General features: G+C 38.1%; 1 protein-coding gene across 1 annotated transcript in view; it reads right to left on the minus strand.

The window, feature by feature from the left end:
- RERG (RAS like estrogen regulated growth inhibitor) overlaps nucleotides 1-22,623 on the minus strand; it is a 95,602-nt gene that overhangs the window by 70,027 nt on the left and 2,952 nt on the right. Inside the window, exon 2 of the mRNA XM_081058208.1 lies at nucleotides 21,588-21,751. Coding sequence (XP_080914334.1) covers nucleotides 21,588-21,648 — 61 coding nt within the window. The 5' untranslated portion in view covers nucleotides 21,649-21,751. The remainder of the gene's footprint in view (nucleotides 1-21,587; nucleotides 21,752-22,623) is intronic.

Here is a 22,623-nt window from a genome sequence, read left to right on the forward strand (position 1 = left end):
TGTCCTCCCCCCATCCCCTTCCAGGATACAATCCAGGATTCCATGTTGTATTTGGCTATCATGTCTCCTAGTCTCCTCCAATCTGTGACAGGTTCTCAGTTTCTCCTTGTCTTTCTAGACTTTGACCATTTTAAGCAGCATTTCAAACACTATATATATATATATATATATATTGTAGAATGTCCCTTAATTTGGGTTTTTCTGCTTTTCATGCATGATTAGACTGAGGTTATGCATTACTGGAAAGAATGCCAGTGGCTAAGTGCCCTCTTCAGTGCCTCCCATCACCATGTCGATATGCCTCCTTCTTAGTGATGCTGACCTCCACTCTTTGAAGGTGGTATCTGCCAGGCTAATTACAAAGGGAAAAATTATTATTCTTCCCATTGTAATTAATAAGTATTTATTTTAAGGAGAGATACTTTGAGATTATGCAAATATTCTGTTTCTGCTCAAACTTTTACCTGCTAACTCCATCAATGGTTATCTGCAGCAATTATGACTGTGATTGTTCTAAAGTTCTATTTCCCTCATTCATTCTGCATTTATTAATTGGAATTGTTTTATAAGGAAACTTGTCATTTCTTCCTCTTTTCTTTATTTATTCAGTTACTTGTTTACATCAGTACGGACTCAAGGATGTCCATTTTATCCTTTGGGTTATAATCAATACAATTATTGGATATATGTTATTTGGTTTGCTCACATTGTTCCATCTCTGGCTATTAGCAGTCCCTCGGGTTGATAGACACGCCTCTTATTTTTCAGCACTTCCTTAATTTCTGGTACCACAAGATGTTTCATGCTCATTTTTCATTTGTCTGCCCCAGCCCTGGAATCGATCATTTCGTTAAGAATTCTGATTCCTTTTATTGGACAATTATACCTGCTTCTCTGAACACTGTGATAGTCTTAACTCTATGCCCATTTCCATGCTCCCCACACTGGAGCCCTCTTTTTTGCTTCTCTCAAATTAAGACATAATGACAGTTTTAGAAACCTATATGGGTTCATGACATAATAATGGACATATGACAATACAATATGGCAGAAAGAGTACTGAATTTAGAGCTGGGAGACAATCCTGATTATCTGGCATTTTGACTCTGGGTCTGGTTTGGATAGAAAAGATACTACTGTGTTTCCTCGAAAATAAGAACTAGCTGGACAATCAGCTCTAATGCATCTTTTGGAGCAAAACTTAATATAAGACCTAGTCTTATTTTACTACTCTTGTTTTCGGGGAAACAGGGTATAAGTAAGAGAATTACAAATATCATTGCAAACGAGAGAAATCTGCCTAAGAACACTTGGCTGTTATTTCCCCTGCATGCATTTTCATGTTCCCAAATTTCAATGGGAGGCAAATGATTCAGGTTATTATACTATAAAAAGATTTGCTTCCTTTTTATTCTCTATTTTCCCATCCCTCCCCCACAAGGATTTGAATGTGAGATTTCACTTTGCCAGGAGGAAGAAAAAGTAAGTACCTTTACAAGAACAATCAAAACAATGACTCACAAACTCTGTGCAAGGATTTAAGATGATTTCCCTGTTTTGAGAACCTTCAGGGGATTATGCTAAATCATATGCTGAAGGGTGAAAAGGAGAGAGTATGCAGCTGGAGGACATCTACACTTTCTTGACACACATTCACAGGAGCCAGGCTGGACTCTAAATAACAAACAGTGACTTCCTCCAACAGCACATTCCAGGCCTGCTGTTAGGGAACAAAGGCAAAGACATGAAGTGTGATCACAAGTGATCATTCAGCAGTCACAAGAAACTGATCTCTTGACACTCTTCTCCTACTCTTGCACATATTCTGCAGCTCGCCAGTTCCCAAAATATGTAAGTTCTTCCCTTAGAACCTATGATTTTGAACATAGGTTTTATTAGACTGAATGTTTTTAATTAAAAAGAAAAAGAAAAGCCAGATCTCCTGAAAAAAGTTGCTGTTCAGTGAAATCTGTACGAGGAACGCTTCGCTCTTTTACTAGCATTCCATTACCTCAGATTCACACACTATATATACAGTCTTGGTGTTGTTTCAAAGCCTGGAGCCCATCTCTTCCAGGAATGCTTAACATGATGTCCAGTGCACAGATGCCAAGAAAGATGTTCTCTTTTGCCTTATTGGTTAATAGCAGTTCTGTTGACAATAGCAGGATCTCTTGCTATGTCCACTTTTCACCCTCTGGCTGCTGTAGGATATGTGTTGTTTGACCACTGAGAACTTGATGAAATCCATAGAGAAACTCTTACTGGTGGTGTTAGATTCTCCAAGTATGATTTCTACAGCCATTTCAATATCCATTATCTCTGCAAGACCAATTTCTGGGTTGCCAGGGGGCATATGATAACTTATATCAAGGATTCACCCTTCACATCCATCAGAAATGGAGAGTTTTTGTTTTGTTTTGTTTTGTGTTTTGAAAATATCTATCTGTATTATCTTCCAGCACTCACTTTGTGGAAAAGTTCAATGTACTAGCCAGAAGCTAGAGAGTTTATCAAATGAATGCTTGCAAAGAGACTTGCGTAAAGCTCTTCTGAACATCATTATAGTCATGGCTAGTGAACAAATCACTGCTGAAATGGAAAGATTCTAAGTAGCCATCTAGAGATGGTGGCAGAATTAAGGAGATTCCCACAATGCCCCTGGGAGCGTTGCTTTGGGTAAGGTCCAGTAGGACTGAGGATGAGCCTAAGGTGGCAGAATTAGAATGTGGTGCAAACTTCGTAGGACAACTTCACATCCCCTTCCTGCCTCCTACACAAGTAGCATTGCCCTGAATGCCAAGGGTGACTAATTAGGAAACAAAGAGTTGGATCAACAGAGAGAGGTCATTGTTAATCTCTCAGTCTTCTCTGCCCACCCATTTTCTTTCTGCTAACTAGGTGGCCTTCACCATGTTCCATGAATAATCGTGTATCCTGGTTCTGTAAACACCCATAAAAAATCTCCATTTACTTTGTTAATGCACAGCAAGCTTGGCTGTGATTTTGTTTTGTTTTGTTTTTTCCCTGTTGGTTTGGTTAATTACCTAAGCCCATTAGCATTGATTTGTCTCAAATTGAACTGAGGTTAAAAAAAAAAATCAGTTCAGGAAGGTGGGAAAAAAAGAGTGCTGGCTGCCATATGGCACCAACTGAGGCAAGCAGGTACCTAGAAGTTGCATCACTAATGATAAATATACTGTGAATATCTCATCCTCCTCCCCAGACGGCTCACAGCTTCAGTTCTCATCCTACGCTCCTGTCCCTGAATCATGGTTTAAATTGGATGTATGCCAAACTTAAGGGGAAGAGCCACTCAATCAGATGGCTTTCTGTTTTGTGTATCTTGCAACACTATACAAGCTGAATGGACCAGCATGTGGGAGGGACATAGCCATCCATCCCAGTGCTCATGGGATACACACAAGTTTCACCCAGAAAGACACCCCCAAAGCTGATTGTGTGACCTCTGCCTACCTGATTAACGTGATCCAATAACTTCCCTTCTCCTTTCATGACAAAATCTGGAAAAGTTTCGGCATTCCCTCCACAAGTTTACACGACTGAGCCCTCTCCAGTCAACAATTTGTTGAGCAGGATTCATCTTAAGTCAAATGAGGAAGCAGCCCAGTAGTAGAGATATGTGGGAATGAGCATGTCGCCCATCCCAGTGAAATGAGTGTGGGGGAAAAAAGAACATTTTGTTTTACCTAGGCACAGCTTTTCTGACTGAAGAGATGACCCTGGGTCCTTGGACAGAGATAACTAATATTACCAGGTCATTATCAGGCTGGCAGAAACATGCTAGAAAGTGACACCTTGTCTTATTCTTTTCCCCTGAAGAAGTATTTCTCAAGCAGATGCAATCCCAAGCATGGGCTTCATATTAGCGACTGTGTTCAAGTTTAAAGCCCTGGTGTAAAGGTCAATTGGGATTCCTCTGCTTCTAAGACTGTGGACCTCGCACCAAAAATATGCTAAGAGTCGACTTAAGTAAATGCATGAATGCAGGAAAAGCTTTTGATCACTGGTGAACATTTAGTTTACACTGAAAACAAAACCCATGCCACTTCTCTGAGGTGAGAGATTGTTTTTAAAGACCTTTAGAAGTATCAATTCCCCAATTACTATCTGTAATTCATTCAGAGAAAGGTATTTTATACATAATTATACTAGAGAGGAAAGGCTATTCTTAAGCATTCAAAGTACAGTTTATATTTTATAAATACTGTGTAATCCTTCTTAATTGCTGCCACTAAAACGAAACAGTCCTAGGTGAGAATGAGAAGAGAAATGAGAAAGGGCAAGAATGAGGGAGAATGGTTCTAATCATAAAACAATCAAACCTCCTCATCTTTGCCATCTCAAGGGACCACAGGCCTCTTCAATCACAGATCAAGGGCTTCAATCTCATGTATAAAACAATCACTAACACGAAGCATTTATTGGTTGTTAGGCAGTGTTCTAAGTACATTCACGGATTATTCTACGTAATACTTACAATGACAACTGAGGCAGTCTTTTACTTGCTAAATATTTACTGAGCACCTAAAATATGTCAAACACTAGTCTGGGTGCTGGGGCTACTGCACTGGTCAAAACACATAAAAAGGTCTGCATTCTGTAGCTTACATTCTAGTGTATCCAGGAAGCACAATAGCAGCATTTGAATCCAAGAATTCTGGCCACTGGGCTACAAAGTTGTTATAGTTATTAGCAGGTATCACAAAATGCAGTCTCTTCTAGATATTAATGAGAATCTCATGAATTATAAACAGTTAAATGTGAAACAATTGGGAGACATTTCTGTTTTTTGGTTGTTACCTGAGTGCTGTGATTGAACTATTAACCTTGTTTGGTATAGTATGAGCAGGGCCAGAAACTGGAAAGAGGTAGCATTGGAGTTAGAACAGCTGGGTTCAAGTACTGACTCTGCTATTTATTGCATGTATGCTTTGGGCAAGTTGTTAAACCTCTCTGAGCCTCAATTTCTTTATTTGTAAGAGAAAAATTATAATGAGACCTAATTTATTGTGTCAAGGTGAGCTATTTAAATAAGATATGATAAATAAAATACTTTGCAAAGTGCCTGGTGTTATATAAAGTAAACTATTTTTATTACTTGCTGTGTATGGGCCATCAAACCTAGAGAACAGAATATCAGAAGCTAATTTAAGTTACCTTAGGAATGTGAGGCCTCTGCTTTATAAATTCCTGACTCCGCAGATTGAAGCAGAACAGATGTCTGTAGCCACCTATCTTCAGTGTGTGCATGCACGGGTTAGTGCAGAGAGAAAGAAGGGCAGACTGCTCTGTACTGCCTAGGGGCACCAATTAGCCTGTCTCAGATACTACACTCCCTTTATCAAGGAGCCGGAGTCTTTCACCCTGTGTCATCAACTTTGCTTCCTTTAAATCTGTCCCCTCAGAATGGCCAGGTGAGCCAAGGACCACAGAAATCAAAGATGCCTAAAGATCGCAAACTACTTTGTCCACGACGATGTCACTTGGCCTGGCGGCTCCATATCTGGTGCCTCAGTTCTCGTTAGTTCACAAAATCTGGCTTTGTTTTCTTTGATCTCCATTTTCCTATCCTCTCTCTTACTGAGAATGTGTCTGTCCACTGATAAATCCATATGGCTTGATCTACTGTTAGTAGCCTCCTCTCCTACGTGCACGGTTCTCAAAGGCACCTTCTTTGCCCAAAGAGGTGCAGGATTCAAGTCCACTCAGGCCACGTCTCACTCAAGGGATCACTCAGTGTGATCAACTAGACCTGGAAACTGCCTAGCTATGACTCTTCAGGATGTTGGTTATCCCCATTCATTTGCTCTTCCCTAAGTCTGATTTGGACTCCATTCCTGAGTTTTCACAGGATACTTTGAAATTCACGGGAAGAGGGAAAATGTATGCACAGATTCAGAGACCTTGTTCTGTGAAAGAGCATATTGATTCTCAGCAGTCTCTTACTATATGAAATCAAAGCTTCTGGGAGCTACACTCAATTTTCATGCATAAGAATCCAAATTATCACAAATCTGGTGCCCTAAAACAACACAACTTTACCACTTACACGTCTGTAGGTTAGAAGTCTGACACAGGTCGTCAGGGCCTCTTGGGAGGCTCTAGAGGAGAATCCATTTTCCTGCCTCTTCCACTTTCAAGAATCCACTCACAATTCTTGGTTAATGTTTCCTCCTGTATCCTCAAAGCCAGCAATGTTACATCTCTGTGACCATTCCTTCTTGTCGCATCTCCCCTTGACCTTAGACTCCGACCTCCCCTGGAAAGGTCCTTCACTGTTAGGGAATCAGGTGATTAGGTTGGGCTCACCTGGGTAATCTAGGAAAATCTCCCCATCTCAAGGTTCCTACCTTCAATGAAGCCTGCAGTCTCTTTTGTCATGTAAGGTAACACATTCACAGGTTCTGGAGATTAGCACATGAACATATTTGGAGCAGTTTATTCTGCCCCTCCCATTCCTCTCTCTGGCCACCAAAGGGAATTCCACATGCAAATACACTCATGCCATTCTAAGGTTCACAGTATTCTCAACCCATGACAGTACCTACTCAATGTGCAAAATCTCTCTAGACCTCCTCAGCTCAAAACTCCTGAATCTCATTATCTACCTTACCTAAATCAGGTATGAGTAAAGTCTTGGGTGGCAACATAAGGTAGGATTATTCCACTGCAAATGTTTAGAAATATGCAATTGCTGTTGCTTCCATAGTGTACACATTTTAACCAAATGTTTCCTTTTGGTGATAGCATTCTGAGGCATTTTTTATTGAAAAGACCATAAGTGATTTTTTTTTCTGCCTGCCCCAACATTATCTACCAGGTGCCATTTCAATCTTCTCATTCTTACTTCAATTCTCGACTCTTAGTCACATGTTTTTCATATATTCCTATATTCTAGATTAGTGTTTGCCACGTATGGAGAAAAAGCTAAACGTGAGTCTACACAGAAACTAACTAGTAAGCCCATTAATATCACAACATTTTCCATAGGTTTAAACTACAGAAGACACTACTGTTCATAGTTGGTGTAGGTTCTGATTTTCTGGAGTAGCACTCTTAGCCAGCACATGCATGCACGCATGCACATTCATCGAATAACAGTGGAGATTTGAAAAGTATCTAATTTAATCTAATGGCTTATCCCGTATCTTTAAAATGTGAGCTTGAGAAATTCAGTTTGTTTCTCCCTTTATCGTCATAGAAAAAGCATTCCAAAATGAACTCGATATTTCCTGGCAATTTCTTTTTGTTTGCATTTGTGCCTCAATAAAATGAAACACTTTCACTGTAATAAAATTACTTCACAGTAAATTTTGGGTCATTCAAACCCAGACATGTTAGAAATAAAACCTACCAATAGTGTGAATGACACTGGAACTCGGCACAAGGTGTACAGGACCCTACAACAAATTTGGCTGAGCAGACAGACAATGATATTTGGTAGACTATAATGAATATACTATAAGTGACCAGGTAAGATAAAAGTGTTTACTTACTAACTATGGCAATGCTACATTGCATAAATAAGAGATCATTTGAAACTCTTATTTCATGGTACCTTCAATTAAACACTTTTACAAAGACTCATGTTTCCTCGTGATGGTTGGTTTGAGGAATTTCTTAATTTGTATGGAACAAAAACCTTCTTTTTACTGAATCTGAAAAAATGACATGAAAAAAGTATATGTAAAGTTTCCATTTTGCCATGAAGTCTGTTTATGACAATTATTTGTCTAAAATGGCACCACCATAATGTAATTTTGAATATTGAATTATGGAATCAAAAGCAGTCATCAATTAAGATGACAGTGGCATTTATGAGAAGTATCATAGGCTTTAACAATATTTATTGACCTAGAAGTCTCCAGCAATAATTAATCACGAATTATTCATGGCAGATAAAAGATCTCTACTTATCTGATGGGATCCAATCCTACCCAATCTGCTCTCATAACATATTTGAAGCCTTCTGGCATTTTGCCCTATGTAGAGGCCTGATTCTTTGGTTCACAAGAACATCTTGTATTTCAGTAAAGAAAAAAACACCGTCCTATTGTAATAAATAATGAAGGAAATCTCTGTAATCCAATATTTTTAACACGTAGCATCATTTAAAATTTTTGACTTGACTATATATTTTCCTAAATGTTGACATGCTAGGATGTTCCTATTTTTAAAAGCTTCTGAGTTTTGCTTTTGGGCCTCTTCCAGGTCAAATTATCAATGTATCCTCCCTTTCCGCTGAGGATGTTTAAAACACTTCACATTTTTCACATATTAAATGTTAAGTTCTTCCATCTTTCTTTATAATTCCCATCCTCCTCCCTTACAACCTCCTTCACATACTACTGGGCCTCAAAAGCCAAATAAGAGTTTTTAGAATGAAATCATAGGCAGGATTTGGAATAGAAATATTATTTTAAAACTGAATTGAATAAAAATGTCATGTGAGGCTATAAGATCTCTTCGTAGTTTAATTGCAGTTTCCTCTGGTTCCTCGCTTTTCTCTAGTAGTGGTTCCAGTGAAGTAAAGTACTTTTCATAGTTATTGATTAATCTAAATGAATGTCTCTAGGTAACAAGAAAGAGAAGACAAGAGAGGGAGAGGGGAAGAAAACATTTGTTGAGCACCTACAGTTGTGCATGAGATTTTGTTAGAAATTTTCTGAGTACTGTGGATAAAAACACAGACACCAGAGGCAAACGGCCTGGGTTTCAATCCTAGCTCTGCCAGAATCCCATCACTACCTGTCAGACTCTGGGCAAGTTGCTTACTTCCTCCTCTGGACCTCAAACTCCTCATTTGTAAAGAAGGGATAATAAAACAGTCAGATTTATTGGTTGTGATGATTATCTGAATTCATACATGTCCAGTCCTGTAAGAGTTGTTGGCTTACAGTCAATAATATAAGCATTAGCTATATATTTTGATTGCTGATTGTATTATACATCATTTGGTTTTGGTGCACAAAAGCCCTAGTGTAAGATGGCTATTATCATCTGCATTCTACTGAAGAGGAAGCTATAGTGCCCTGAAGTTAAGTGAGCTGCCCATGCACACAGTTAATTAAATGGTCTGTCAGACTGGACTCCAAACCCATGCACTGAAGGAAAATGAGGACTGATGAGCTAACTCTGGAAGCTTTAAAAGGGCCTTTGCTGTGAATGAATCAGCAAGATCCCGAAAGCTCGTCTCCCTTCCTAAACATCATTTAGTTCTTATTCCTCGCTTTTATCACTTCATTGTCCTTTCTCCCCTTCTGATTCCAACAGTGATGACATATTTGAATTGGTAGGAAGAAAACGTCAGAATTTTGAAAGATAAAAAATAAGAGGGAAACTTGTTCTGCTCCTCACCATAACAATCCCACTGAACTTACAGTATGTTAGTTTCACTGTCTCTTTCAAGGCCTCCCCAAGTATTTCCCACTGATTTCTCTTTTCCTCTCATCAATTCCTATAGCATTTAAGGCCTGAACGATTGCTAGAACATTGTCTGATGTACGATCTAAAATGCTAAATTGCACATACCTCAACATAGAAATTACTAATACTGAGTAGCTTATTAGATTTCAGCTTTTGAAAACTCATGATGAGCTTGATCCTTTCTTGAAGGCTCACCTTCTGTATCCCTCCCCCAAATAGCTTTTCGAATGGGCCTTGGGCCTGAATTGAATAAAAAAGGAATCATTCTGAGATCTGCAGCTTAGTTGCATTCATGCCATATAATTGTCATTGTGTCCATGAGAATTTCCTGGTTTCGATAATGTATTGTGGTTATGTAAAATGTTGTCATTTGGGGAAGCTAGGTGAAGGGTATGAAAGGACTCTCTGTACTGTTCTCGCAACTCTGACAATTTTTAAAAAATGTTTCAAGATAAAAATTCATAAAAATCAACCATTCTACTGGAACAAAAACTATCACTACCTAATTTCTAAGTCATACATGCCTGGCAAAACATTATAAGGTCCCTGAAAACAAGGACAATCATATAGTTCTCTGGACTTTTCCCACAAATATCGACATTGTATTGGGTCTTTGATGGGAGGACGGAGAGGGTGGAAGAGTTGGGAACATGCGGGGAATTTCATAATTAATGAAATTTGTAAATTAATAAGTGGGAGACATAACAACTAATGGGTTAAATTTGAGGACTCAAGGATTTAAATGCATAGTGACTGTGTTCCTGATTTCACCTCTTTTGGAACACTGCTAGAAAAACAGATTCAAGATATAAAATATTTGAATGGAAAAATAGTCCCAGGCATTGGAACAGATAACCATTACTCATGCTACCATGTGTAGCTGAATCTTCCTTTAAAACATCTAAATCAACATGTATTGCCAAATGACTAGGAGGCTGGCTCAGCTGTTAAGTTCAGTCATAATGTATGGGGTTTACAATGCAAAAAGAAGTCAAATACTTTTCAGACGGGTACATATTCACAATATTTTATTCTTACTTGTTTTATTTTGACTTCACCTCTTCAACTACTGCCCACTGGCATACAACAAAAGAGAACATTTAAAAATACTTTTTAAAAGAAAGGGAAATGCATCTTTGAGAGAAAGATGTTATCTTTCTACCCCAAACAGTGGAAACTTACGAACTTTTCTTAATATTGCAGTTCTGTCTACACACCATTGCATAAGTTTTATAAATGACACTGTCAAAGAGCAATTTAAAATCATGTTTTCCAAATGTTGGAGAAAGAACAACTATCCTAGTTTAATTTGATTCTACGTTAGCCTTAACTGGCTAGAGCTTGGTGTTATTAAGCTGAAGGTTATGGGTGCAATTCCTATGTGGGTTACTTAGCTTCTCTCAGTAGAAAATTTGGTACCATGGTCTTGGACTATATGTTTAACCCTCAGACACTTAACACTGCAGTATAGCCGAACTCACTCTCACTATTGCCAAATAGCTCAAAGTATCGTCTTAAAACCAGTGCTGAGCATGTCACAGTTGTTGAGGCTTACACCTTTTTTTTGTTTGTTTTAAACAAAACTTACCTTACTACGATGTGAATGAAAAATTCTAGTCTTATGGAACCACAGAAAAGCCTCCCATTTGCTCTGCCCCACAGAATTAGTTTTGGCTCATTTAGCCTACTCCCACTAGAATATTAGCTTCGTGGAGGTAGAGAGCTTGTCTGTTTTGTTTTCCACTCATCGCCAATACCCATGACCGTGCCTAGTACTCAATGTCTATTACATGAGGCTCACAAAAAGTTATATGCTTTCTCAAAGCCGAAACCACTCAATTTCCAGTGGAAATTGAGTATTTAGCAGACTTAACACAAGGGTTCCCAAAATGTGGTTCATCAGCATCGTCTGGGAACTTGTTAGAAATACAAATTCTCTGGCCCTTGTACAGGCCTACAGAATCAGAACCTCTGGGGATCAGGTCCTGACACACAGTTTAACAAGCCTTCTATGTGATTCTGAGGCAGGCTAAAGTTGGATATCTAACAATATAAACTAGTGAAGAAAACCCTTTCCTGCACTCAGCTCTGATTTGCAGCAACAGTTCCAAATCACATAAATTCAGCCACTTTAATACAGAAGTGTACATCTTGCAATGAGTCTCTGGAAAATGACTTTCGGAACACAACAGATACTCGGACCAACAAACGCTGACCACTATTATACACTTTATATATCAATGTACCTTGAGCCCTAAGACAAGAATGTGAGACAGCAACAACAAATGTTAAATAAAATATTAAACAAGGGATTATAACTGTGAGCCTTCCTCCCGGATGACCCTTTTCATGGAAAATCTAAACAGAACTTGTTTAATGAACATGGAAGTAATGTGATAGGACGTGAATGCCCCAACACCAAGAGCCAAAGACCCTTGTTTTTCTTTACTAACTCTTTATTATGCAAAAAAACCTCACTGGGATTCTTCATCATTTCAATGAGCTAAATAATACCAACGTGGAATATTCTATGATTCAATAAGAGCATTAAGGGCCTGTAATGTTCCCAAACTCACATATTTCTAGATGACAGAAAGTAGGGAAGGGACCTGTGCTGGATACAAGAGGCTCCTGACAGGCCAAAAGGATAGAGAAAATCTAAGAGGCTGAAAATAAACTTCTGCACCTGGGTTAAACATACACATATTCAGGTACAAGTTTGGAAAGGTTTGACTCAGCAACAGCACATATTTTTTAAAAAAGACTTCATTTGCAGTGAACTCCACAGCAGCCAACACTGCATCATCCACTGTCACCCTGAAAGCAACAGTGACGTTAGGTTGTCTTAGCAGAAGCACAGCAGCCAATAGCCAAACCACAGCTGTGCGCTGACCTGGTCTGTTCCCACATCGGAAATGTCTGCATTCATTTCCACACCCCATACTGGATCACCCAGTATGGGGTGTGGAAATGAAACAGACATTTCTGGAGTGCATGGGTAGAATGAACAAAAGGGATGGTGCTGTGACTAGAAACCATGGTCTCTGCAGGGCCATTTAAGTGACTATGGTTAACTAGACTATAGAAGCAGAAACTCAGGCATGGGTTGAGGCATGTTAGTTAGCTAGCTTCAAATATGTTAAGGGCTGTCATAAGACAGAGAAATTTAAAGTGCTCTATGTAACTCTAAGGGGTTAAACTTAAAGTCAATGAGTAGAAACTAATGAACAGCTTTTGGTTCCAATGAAGGTAGAGCAACAAACAGAAAGAGTTGTTGCAATGGTTTTATGAGCCAATTTGGCTGGGCTATAGTACCCAGTTATTTAATCAAACATTAATGTAGGGGTTACTGTGAAGGTATTTTGTAAATGCGGTTAATATCTACAATCAGTTGACATTAAGTAAAGGAGATTAGCCTTAATAATGTGGGTGGGACTCACCCAATTACTGGAAGGCCTTTAGTACAAAAACTGAAGTTTCTCAGAGTGAAAAAAAATTCTGCCATAAGATTGCAACATTAACTCCTGCCTAAGTTTCCAGTCTGCCAGCCAGTTCTACAGATTTCGGTCTTGCCAGCCCAGATAGATAGGTAGATAGGTACCGTGTTTCCCCCAAAATAAGACCTAGCTGGACAATCAGCTCTAATGAGTCCTTGGAGCAAAAATCAATATAAGACCCAGTCTAATATAATATAATATAATACCGGGTCTTATATTAATTTTTGCTCCAAAAGACGCATTAGAGCTGATTGTCCAGCTAGGTCTTATTTTCAGGAAAACACGGTAGGCAGGTAGGTAGGTAGGTAGGTAGGTAGGTAGGTAGATATAGATAGATAGATAGATAGATAGATAGATAGATAGATAGATAGATAGATAGAACACGTGTGTGTCCTATTGATTCTGTTTCCCTGGAGGACTGTGACTCATACACGGATGGATCTATTCCAGTCACGGTGAATTCCTGTCACTGCAGATATTCAGGTGCAGGCCAGGAAACCACTTTGGTTATAATAGGGAGTGCATTTAAAATATATGCCTCTTAATAAAATTATAGAGCGTGTATAGGCCACATAGTCTAACAATGTATTTGTTTTACTGAGGACCCAGTCTGTGTCAAATACTGTGTGAAGCTCTAGAGATCTAACAGGACATAGTACGGCATATTCTTTTTTGATTACAATAAGAAATGGATTCTTAAGCAGAAAATGATCCAGCAGCCACTGCTCTGCCTTTTTGGAATGTACGTGAATTCTGTACCATGTGCAAACTATTCTAGAACACCCCGTTGGTGCTCAACAGATACCTGTCGAATGAATAATTGAATGAATAAATAAGACCATATTTTAAGATAATAGGGAAATAAATATACACATACGTGTATTATTTGAGAAATTTTTCTATCGAAAATATCTGTGTTTAAATTATTAATTTTTTAATAAGGGTAAGATTTGATTATTAAAAAATTGTGTAACATGTCATACTTCCTTCTCCAATAAGGCAGAACACTAAATTATTTTTCTCAACTCACCTCCCCTCTTACCTACTGATCTTAAAAAAAAAGAAAAGAAAAGAAAAGAAAAAAACAAATCAATAGCTATTCATTTCCCATGTTTGAAAGGGCACATTACAAAGCATAGAAACAAAAATCTCCGTGAAGTCTGCAATGTGATGTACTCCGGGGAGGAACGCTCCCAGCAACTGCTGGACTGAGTGTGTCGCTCTGGCCTCCAGCAATGCACAGCCAGAGAACCCCCCACACTGCTTTGCCAAACAGACATGTTAAGGAACACAAGGGAGAACTGCATGGATTTCAATAACAAGAACATCATAGTATTAAGACCACATTTTTATCACTCTTGTAATTTTTCAAAGTACCTTCAGAGCCTATCCTATCAGCACCAGTGTGAATAAATGAATAAATAAATAAGCCAATGAGTGTATCCTTTGGCAGATGAATACAAAGAGTCCTGATTGGGATGAGGCTTAAGTTTTAACCCCAAATCTTCCAGTCAGTACAATGGGTGCATTTTTTAAATTGTCCCATCACATTGACAGGACATAGTACAGCATGTTCTTTTTTGATTACAAGAAATGGATTCTCAAGCAGAAAATGATTCAGCAGCTTCCTTACACTTGATCCAAACCTATAAGAAATGGAATATTACATTGCAGGAGCACTTTCTTATATATACAGGTTGCGGAGACTCTTAGCTGTTGAACGGCAACATACCGAGTACTGCTAAAAAAAACTGGTTATTTATTGATTATGGGAAATTTTTTTTATAAAAACAACATTCATCAGTTTTATAAGGTTCAGATAAAATTCTAATTCTCATTTCCTAATGTAAGGTGTTTGAAAGGATGTGGAAAAGAATGGAGTGATACAAAGTGAAAACAGTTCGGAGTAGAGTTGCAAACGCCTTCACAGTCACAAACCAAGACTCCAGACTTGGCTGTGGCACGACGATGCTGGTAAGGATTTCTCTTATATATGTGTGTGTATATTAGCTTAATGTATTTGCTAATTCCATGCTGAAATTACCTGCTTCAGATTGCCTTTTCTTTATAATATAACTACTTTCATTTTTAATGGGATGGAAGGAATTATGGCTGTTTTTTCTGAAACCACATCAATTTTCAAAGGCAGCTGTAGCAACAGAGATGCGTTTGTACTGGAATTTTGGCTTCAAGGCCAGTACCACCTTGAAAATTTGGCTGATTTCCCCAAACCCATAAGTTGGAGAAATACCAGGAATAAAAAGGGGAATTACAAGGATGATTTACAATTTGCTTTCTTCTCTCAATGTTAGTCCTTGTCAGTTGCCAAGAAAACAAGTCAAAATCAAAATGGAACTGAATGACGACTGATAACTATGGGAAAATATTTCAATGAATAAATTAGTCATCAGTTAACAATAAAGGGCAGCTGAATTTTAATAATATATTCCAAAAGCAGAGACAGAGATATGTTATTTTGGCTTTGAAAACAGTGTGTGATTTTGTTTTGTTTTGTTTTCCAGTATTGTTTCCTCCCTAATTATATTTTTCTTGAGAACAGCTTAAAAATTGGTCATTGCCAACCTACAAAATGTTTAACTATCCACCAATGAACAACTGATTTTGATGATTTTAATTTTTTCTTTTCCTTTCTTTTCTTTTTCTAAGCCCACATAAGCACCATTCCTCACCTTTGATTTGCTTCTTGGGCATGCAAGAAATGTCAGTGTAACTTTGGCTTTGCACTGAGGTCTGACTTTTACACATGTTGATAGGTATATACCTGCAATTGGAAAATACGCTTTTATTCTTTTTGGGGTGGAAGAAACAATGAAAATCAACTCACCTATGTTGTTTGTCTATTTTTGTTTTTCTATCTTTGCAGGTTAAGAAAGGTATAAACGCTCGAAAGCCCCCAGGTAACCATATCACCATACTTTATGACAACAGAATGGCTATTTTTCTAGCCCTATCCAAACTTGTTTCAATGCCACCTTCCTCCTTCGGCCCAATCTTTTAGAAAATAATTATCCCTCTAACCATAAACTATACAAGGAACTAAAGGGCCTCATTTCTGGTAATCCTTCAATTTCAACAAGCATCTAGGAAAGGCTTCTTCATACACACACACACACACACACACACACACACACACACACACGTTTTCAGGAGCTGTGGAAATTCTGCCCCCACCTGAAATACAGTCTGTCCCTTTTCTTACTTAGACAGTTTATTATTTGTTTTTAATTTAGCATTAGGATCATATAATCTTAGAACAAGGATGACCAAGGACTTGATTGGACCATAAGCAGTAAAAGCACAGGGACTGCTGCCAGTTCTCACATGCAGGTGAGGCTATTTCCTGGGCTTGTGGTCCCCAAACTGGACCTGAAGCCTAGCTGTTATTGAAGCTACAGACCAACCTGCACCTCTTCCTGAAGAGTGCATTTTAGTCCCTGGTTTGGGGGAAAATAGTTTTTATATTCAAACATAGATATATTATGCATTGATATTAAATTTTGCATACATTTTATATCATTAATAAAGGCTGCAAAATAACTACACGATTGTAATGAGATGCTTACCTGCCCCAATTACCCTAGGTCTTTCTCCTCTTCTTTTAGAAGTGCCTTGAAAACAATGTCCAAGAAGTATCCTACTACACCACTAAGTTTAAGTGAAGGGAACAAACTGGTTTATAGCTACTTAAGTAGAGGAAAAATTCTAAAATACAAAGGTTAGTTTTATAACATAAGGAAACTAATGTATCTAAGAGATTATTGATATTGTTTTTATTTAATATATATGAGAATATATGAGATCTCATAAACATACCACAACCATAAAATACATGTATATGTTAAAGCAGCATTTGATGTTCATTGGAAAAGTCATATTGAAAATCAAAATGGTCCCTGTTCTACTTGAAAATAAGATGAAATCCTTTTAAAAACTTTTTATAATTGAGAGAGAGAGAGAGCGAGAGAGAGAGAGAGAGAGAGAGAGAGAGAGAGAGAGAGAGAGAGAGAGGAAGCGAGTGAGCAGGTAAGGACAAAAAAATGGGAGGAAAAGGTAAATCACTTCTCTTTGTGTGAAGGGAAAAAGTATCACAACTTGTTTGTGTTTGGCACCTAATTTCTAGGTAGGCAATCTGAATCTATGAACTTAAGCCTTCATGGATGACTGCATCAATTGGCTTTTGAAATAGAGGATAGCATTACTCAATTAACTTTGAAAAAGGCTAGCTGTTTCAAGAAATATATTTCACTACGGCACACAATATTTCAGTTCTAAAATGACAATGTCAATTGTGAAACTAAATTTAAAATTTCAGTTGTTTTTCTCTCAGCCCCACCTACACTCACTATAAATCTTAATAATATGAATACAGGAAGCATTTAAATAAATGTGGTGTGCATTCTAGGTTTTATGGCAGGTTTTATTGCTTTAATTACTTGGAGCCTATCAAAGTGTAGCTGACACACACAAGTATGGAAATCTACGTCCTACATGCCATGTGATTAGGACTTTTCTCTTAGTCAGCGAAGGTACCGGTAAGTGTTTGCCCTGCTGGGGCAAGAGAAGATGGAATGGGCTGGGAAACGATTGTTCTGTGCTTTGCAGCAGCATACCCACCAGACCAAGTCAGAAAGTTCTCTAGCCAGCAAGCAAGCTCAGTGTATGACGGAACTGTGAGGTAAAATTAGACAGAAGGAAAAAGAATCTTCCCAATAAAAAAGACCATCTAAATTCTGCCATGTGTGTGCTCAAGGACGCACACATACACACTCACGCCTCACGTTTTATCAGTGCTTCTTAGTAATAGACACATTATTAAATTTTGCCTGCAATATCACTTCTGTGGTCAACCCATCAAACAAAAATTGCTGGTTAACGTTAAATTCTGTTTTAAACATAGAGGACCTATCTATTACCTGGGCTTAGGAAGCTGTGTACTACATACCAGAAGCACTTTAAATTTAAGGGTGTTAATTTACTGATGCCACTAACATATTTCTGGCTATTTTCCAAGATTTTCAAGATATAAGCCACGAAAAGTTCTATGATCATTAGTGGTCAAGTTGTAATTGACATTAACCAGATGATTTAAGAGAGAAAAACAGAGAAAGCATGTGTGTGTGTGTGTGTGTTGTGTGTGTTGTGTGTATTTTGGGTGTGCTGAGTAGCAATAGAGAATTTTTGTCTTATAAACTTTCTGAATTTTACTAAAAACCAAAATACCCATGTGAATGTAAATATATCTCTGATTAATAACTTATAAATTAATAACTTATAAAGTAAATAACTTATAAATTAAAATGAGCATAAGTCAAAAAAATTATAATCTAATCTAATTCTGGAGCACATACTATATACCAGGTGCTGTTCTAGTAAACTTGCATGCAATAACTTATTCAATCCTAACAACAACTCTTTGAGACAGGCACTATTATATCCTTCTTATGAAGAAATGAGAAGTTAAGTAACTTGCCAAGTTCACACAGCTAATAAGTGTAGATTTGGGAATCAAATCAAACAGCTCATTCTTTCCACTCTAGGCTCTACTGCTTTCTGTCAGCAAATGGACAATATGGTCTTATTTACCCCAAATTCCAACTTGATATTGAGTGTGGACAAAGTGGGTGAGACAGGTGAGACCTAAGACCTCTAATGCAATTCACGTGGACCCAAGTTAAAACAGAGACACTCAGCTTCTGTCACTTCAAGATCTCAATCTGGCTTCCCGAGGAATACTTTGAATGCTGGGTATTTGGAGAGAAACAGATTCAGTCCATGCAAAGACCATGTCCATTTTGGGGGAAGCATATAAGTAAGTGAGGAGCGGCAGTTACATTCCAGCAGGTTGACTTTCTTGCAGACTTAAAAAAACAAAAGATACTAATCTGATTTATCTGTGCAATAAGTGTACGTGCGGTACAATGACTAGGCAGAGACATCATATATCCATATTAACAAAGAATTAGAATAAACATGAATTCAGTCTTGCTACAGTCTGGTTTCAAAGTTGATAGCTATGAAGTACTCTGTGGTTGTGTTTACTGAACTATGGGTACAGGTCTCAGAATTGTCTCCCATGGGTAAATCAAACTGGTAGTCAGACTTTTAAATGTGAGGTGTGGTTACAAGGTCTCAGGAGAACAGTCTAATGTTGAAATAGGAAAACATGATCTGTGTATACATGACAGACAAAAGGCAATTGTTTCAAGGCGTGTAATCTGTCATTGTCATTTCACCTAAATGAAAATAAATATAAATGGTAGGATGGATAAAAGGTAGTTAGAAAAATCAGTCCAAAGAATTCCAAGTCTGTATTAATCAAGACTCATAGAATTTTAGAGTTAGCAAGGACCTTAGTGAACAAGTTCAGCTTTTGCATTTTACATAACATAAAACCAAGCTCAGCAGAATTTGTACTCGTGGGCAGGTGTTCTCTTCAGCCCCAGGGAGAGCATATGAAGTAAGAAGACAAGAGGACGGTATGTAGATCCTTGGGAGTCCCAGGTTTTGAGAGGTAGACTCACGGAGAGGACCCCATGAAATTGCTGGTTAGGAACAACGGGGAGGAAGCAGGAATGCCAAGAAGTGGGATGTCCTTGGATCCTGGGAAGGAAGGACTTGTAGAATAAGTGGTTGTGTTGAACAGTAACAAGAGGCCCAAGAAGACCAGAACTTAGAAAAGTGCATTATGTTTGTTGGTTATTGATCGATGGTGACCTTCACAAAAGTAGTTTCTGTAGCATGATTGCAATGGAAGATTTTAAGCAATTAATGGAAGGTTAAAAAAAAAAAAGTTAAGACAGTAAGGGTAGAGCCTCCATTCAATATGCTTGGAGAAAAGGAAAAAGATGGAGCGTGAACCAAGAAATGCTTAAGGAAAAATGGTCAGTAAAGAATGAGAAGAAGTATTGAAACAATAATTGAAACAATTTGGGGGAAGACAAAGGAAACTGGGGACAAAGCTCAGGCTGATGGGTCAACCTTGACAGAAAGTACACAGTTTGCACTGAGAGAGTATAGATGGGAAAGATGGATATACACACAGCTAAGTGGTTCTCTCAATTGAATTTTTAACTTTTCAGACCATGTGGAATTTGTTTTGGTAAATGATTTGAGGTTAGAAATGCCCTTCCCTTATTGCCTATGAATGAATAAATGAATAATAAACAATAAACAGTCAGCTCCAGGCCTAGAGCCTTCACTCACGAAAGACTTAGATGAGCCCATGTTGGCAGCCCAGGCCTTCCCACACACTCCCATGCCTTCATCCTGCACTCACTGGAACAGTTTCCTCATTCTCCAGATCCTTCCACCAGCTACAGAAATTAGGTTCTCACGCTATCAGGAAACACTGAGGAGATTAGTGGGGAGGAGTTTAACTATCTTCAATCTCTTGTAGGCTGGCAGTGTCTTAGCCTTGCGGACTATTTTCTTTCCTTGGCTTCTGCCAGAGGCAAGAGCCAGCAGCAAGCAGAAGAAAAGGGTGATGGCAGGAAAAAGCACGCTTGAGAAAATTGAAAGAAAAAAGAGAGAAAGATTTAGAATAGGGAAGATTTACTGCTGCAATTAAAGCAGAGGGCAGGTAGGAAAGAGAGGTTGATCACAGAATTAAAATCTGCTCATGTGAGTTCATTTAAGATTATGTGGTTACCTGTTGTATGGGATGATCCCAACAGGCTTCCCTCTGCACACACACACACGCACGCACACACACACACACACACACACACACACACACACACCTACTAGATAGCTGTTTGAGTCATTTCCTAAGAACCAAAAGCTCCACGTGCAAAGTCAATTACAGGCCTCTCCTCCGGTAAGAGATTAAGGCAACATTATCTGAAAAGCCATGCTGCCCTGACATTTCAGCAATATCGACTTTAGTATTCTTTAATTTTGAGATATATTTTTCAAATTGAATGAGATGCATCTTCACTTCCACCATTTCACCCTTAATTTTAAAGGTCTGCAATCCTTTTCTTAGGTGGCGAATAAAAAAGCCTTTATTACTTAGCGAGAATTACGAATGTGAGCCAGATTTTGATCATTAAATTCACCCCAGAGGCCCTGGCAATAGTCGTCTAGCTCGGTCACTCTAAGTTTTCACCAGTCCTTCCCAATTTTAGAAGTGTTGGACAATAATGCAATTCTGTTTCTTGTAAAGATATATTCATTCAACAAGTATTTACTAAACACCCGACACATGCTTGGTCTTAGCCGGTTGCTGAGACTATCAAGATGCATGAGATATAAAATTGGCCCTTTAGGATCTCATATATAGAAAAAAGAGCAAATATATTTTTAATTTCCGTAATCTGATTTCTTTGGAGGTTTGTTTAATATCTTTCCTTAGAATACAAAGACCTATGATGTATCCACTGCCTTATATATATCAACAGAGATACTTTATCACAAATAAGCAAGAATACATACAACTTGGTTATGCAAAATAAAAGTTCTAGATAAAGAGAAAGAGACTTCATCTAAAAGAACAACACATGAGAATATGAGAAATGTCAACCACCTTTCTGCCCAATCCCAAGAGGCAGTAACAAACACACACACACACACACACACACACACACACACACACACTCAAACAACCATAACACAACTTACCTGACTTGCCCACGCCTGCTCTTCCAAATATTGCCAGTTTGACCTCTGCACTTTTAGCCATGCTGGATGTTAGCAGACAATTCACTACTGTCCAAATTAGAAAACTGAGAAAATTGTTTTGGTTCCGGCCTTTGGGTTCACCATATCATTGTAAATCTGCAATCCTAAAACAAAGGAGATTTGGCAATTCATAGGTGTCTGGAAAAGGAATTAATATTTATTAAGCATCTTCTGTATGCCAGCCATCATTCAACTTTATCAACATTTTCCATTTTGATCTTCTCTACAATTCTTTGAGATGGCTATTAGTAATTTACTACAAACTGTTCAGCTAATTAAATGACAGATCCAGGACTTGAACTTAGATCTGTTTTGGTTCTAAAACATATTTTCACATACGATAGCATTTTCTAAAGTACTTCTTGAAAAAGTTTTTTTTATGAAAGCATTGTTTTTGGTCAGTAATTGATAAATATTTGAAGTACGTGAATACATATATTTACCCTGTGTCTGTAAACATCCAATATACAAACGTGATGGGGAATCACATTTGGAATTCTTTATTTCCCTTTGGGCTACATAACATACATCATATTAGTTAACCCCAATGCAATACAATTGAATTTGTATTTCAAGGTTTAAATTTGATCTCAGTTCATATTACATCACATGATCAATTCATGTGACAGATATGCACAATCCAGCAATTGATATATAACATCTAGTTCATGTTTTTATGTTTTTCTGTGCACCATGCCCTGGTACACAAAAGATAAATGATTCGCTTTTTGGGACAACCTCAAGCAAATTAGTTTATTGGATTTTCCTAACATTTTCAGAAATTATATACAGTGTACACACATTTTATATAGGTGGGTGTTTTAGGATTGACACCAACATGGGATGTACAGCTGGAAGGAGGCTTGGGATCAACCGAGGAAATCCTCCAGCTGTCGCAGGAATCCTTCCTTATGATCAGACAACCATCCAACAAGCATCCTGTGTCTAATTTACCACTTCCCGGTATAGAGGAGGG

This window comes from Rhinolophus hipposideros (assembly GCF_964194185.1).
Source record: "Rhinolophus hipposideros genome assembly, chromosome: 9".
Lineage (NCBI taxonomy): Eukaryota > Metazoa > Chordata > Mammalia > Chiroptera > Rhinolophidae > Rhinolophus > Rhinolophus hipposideros.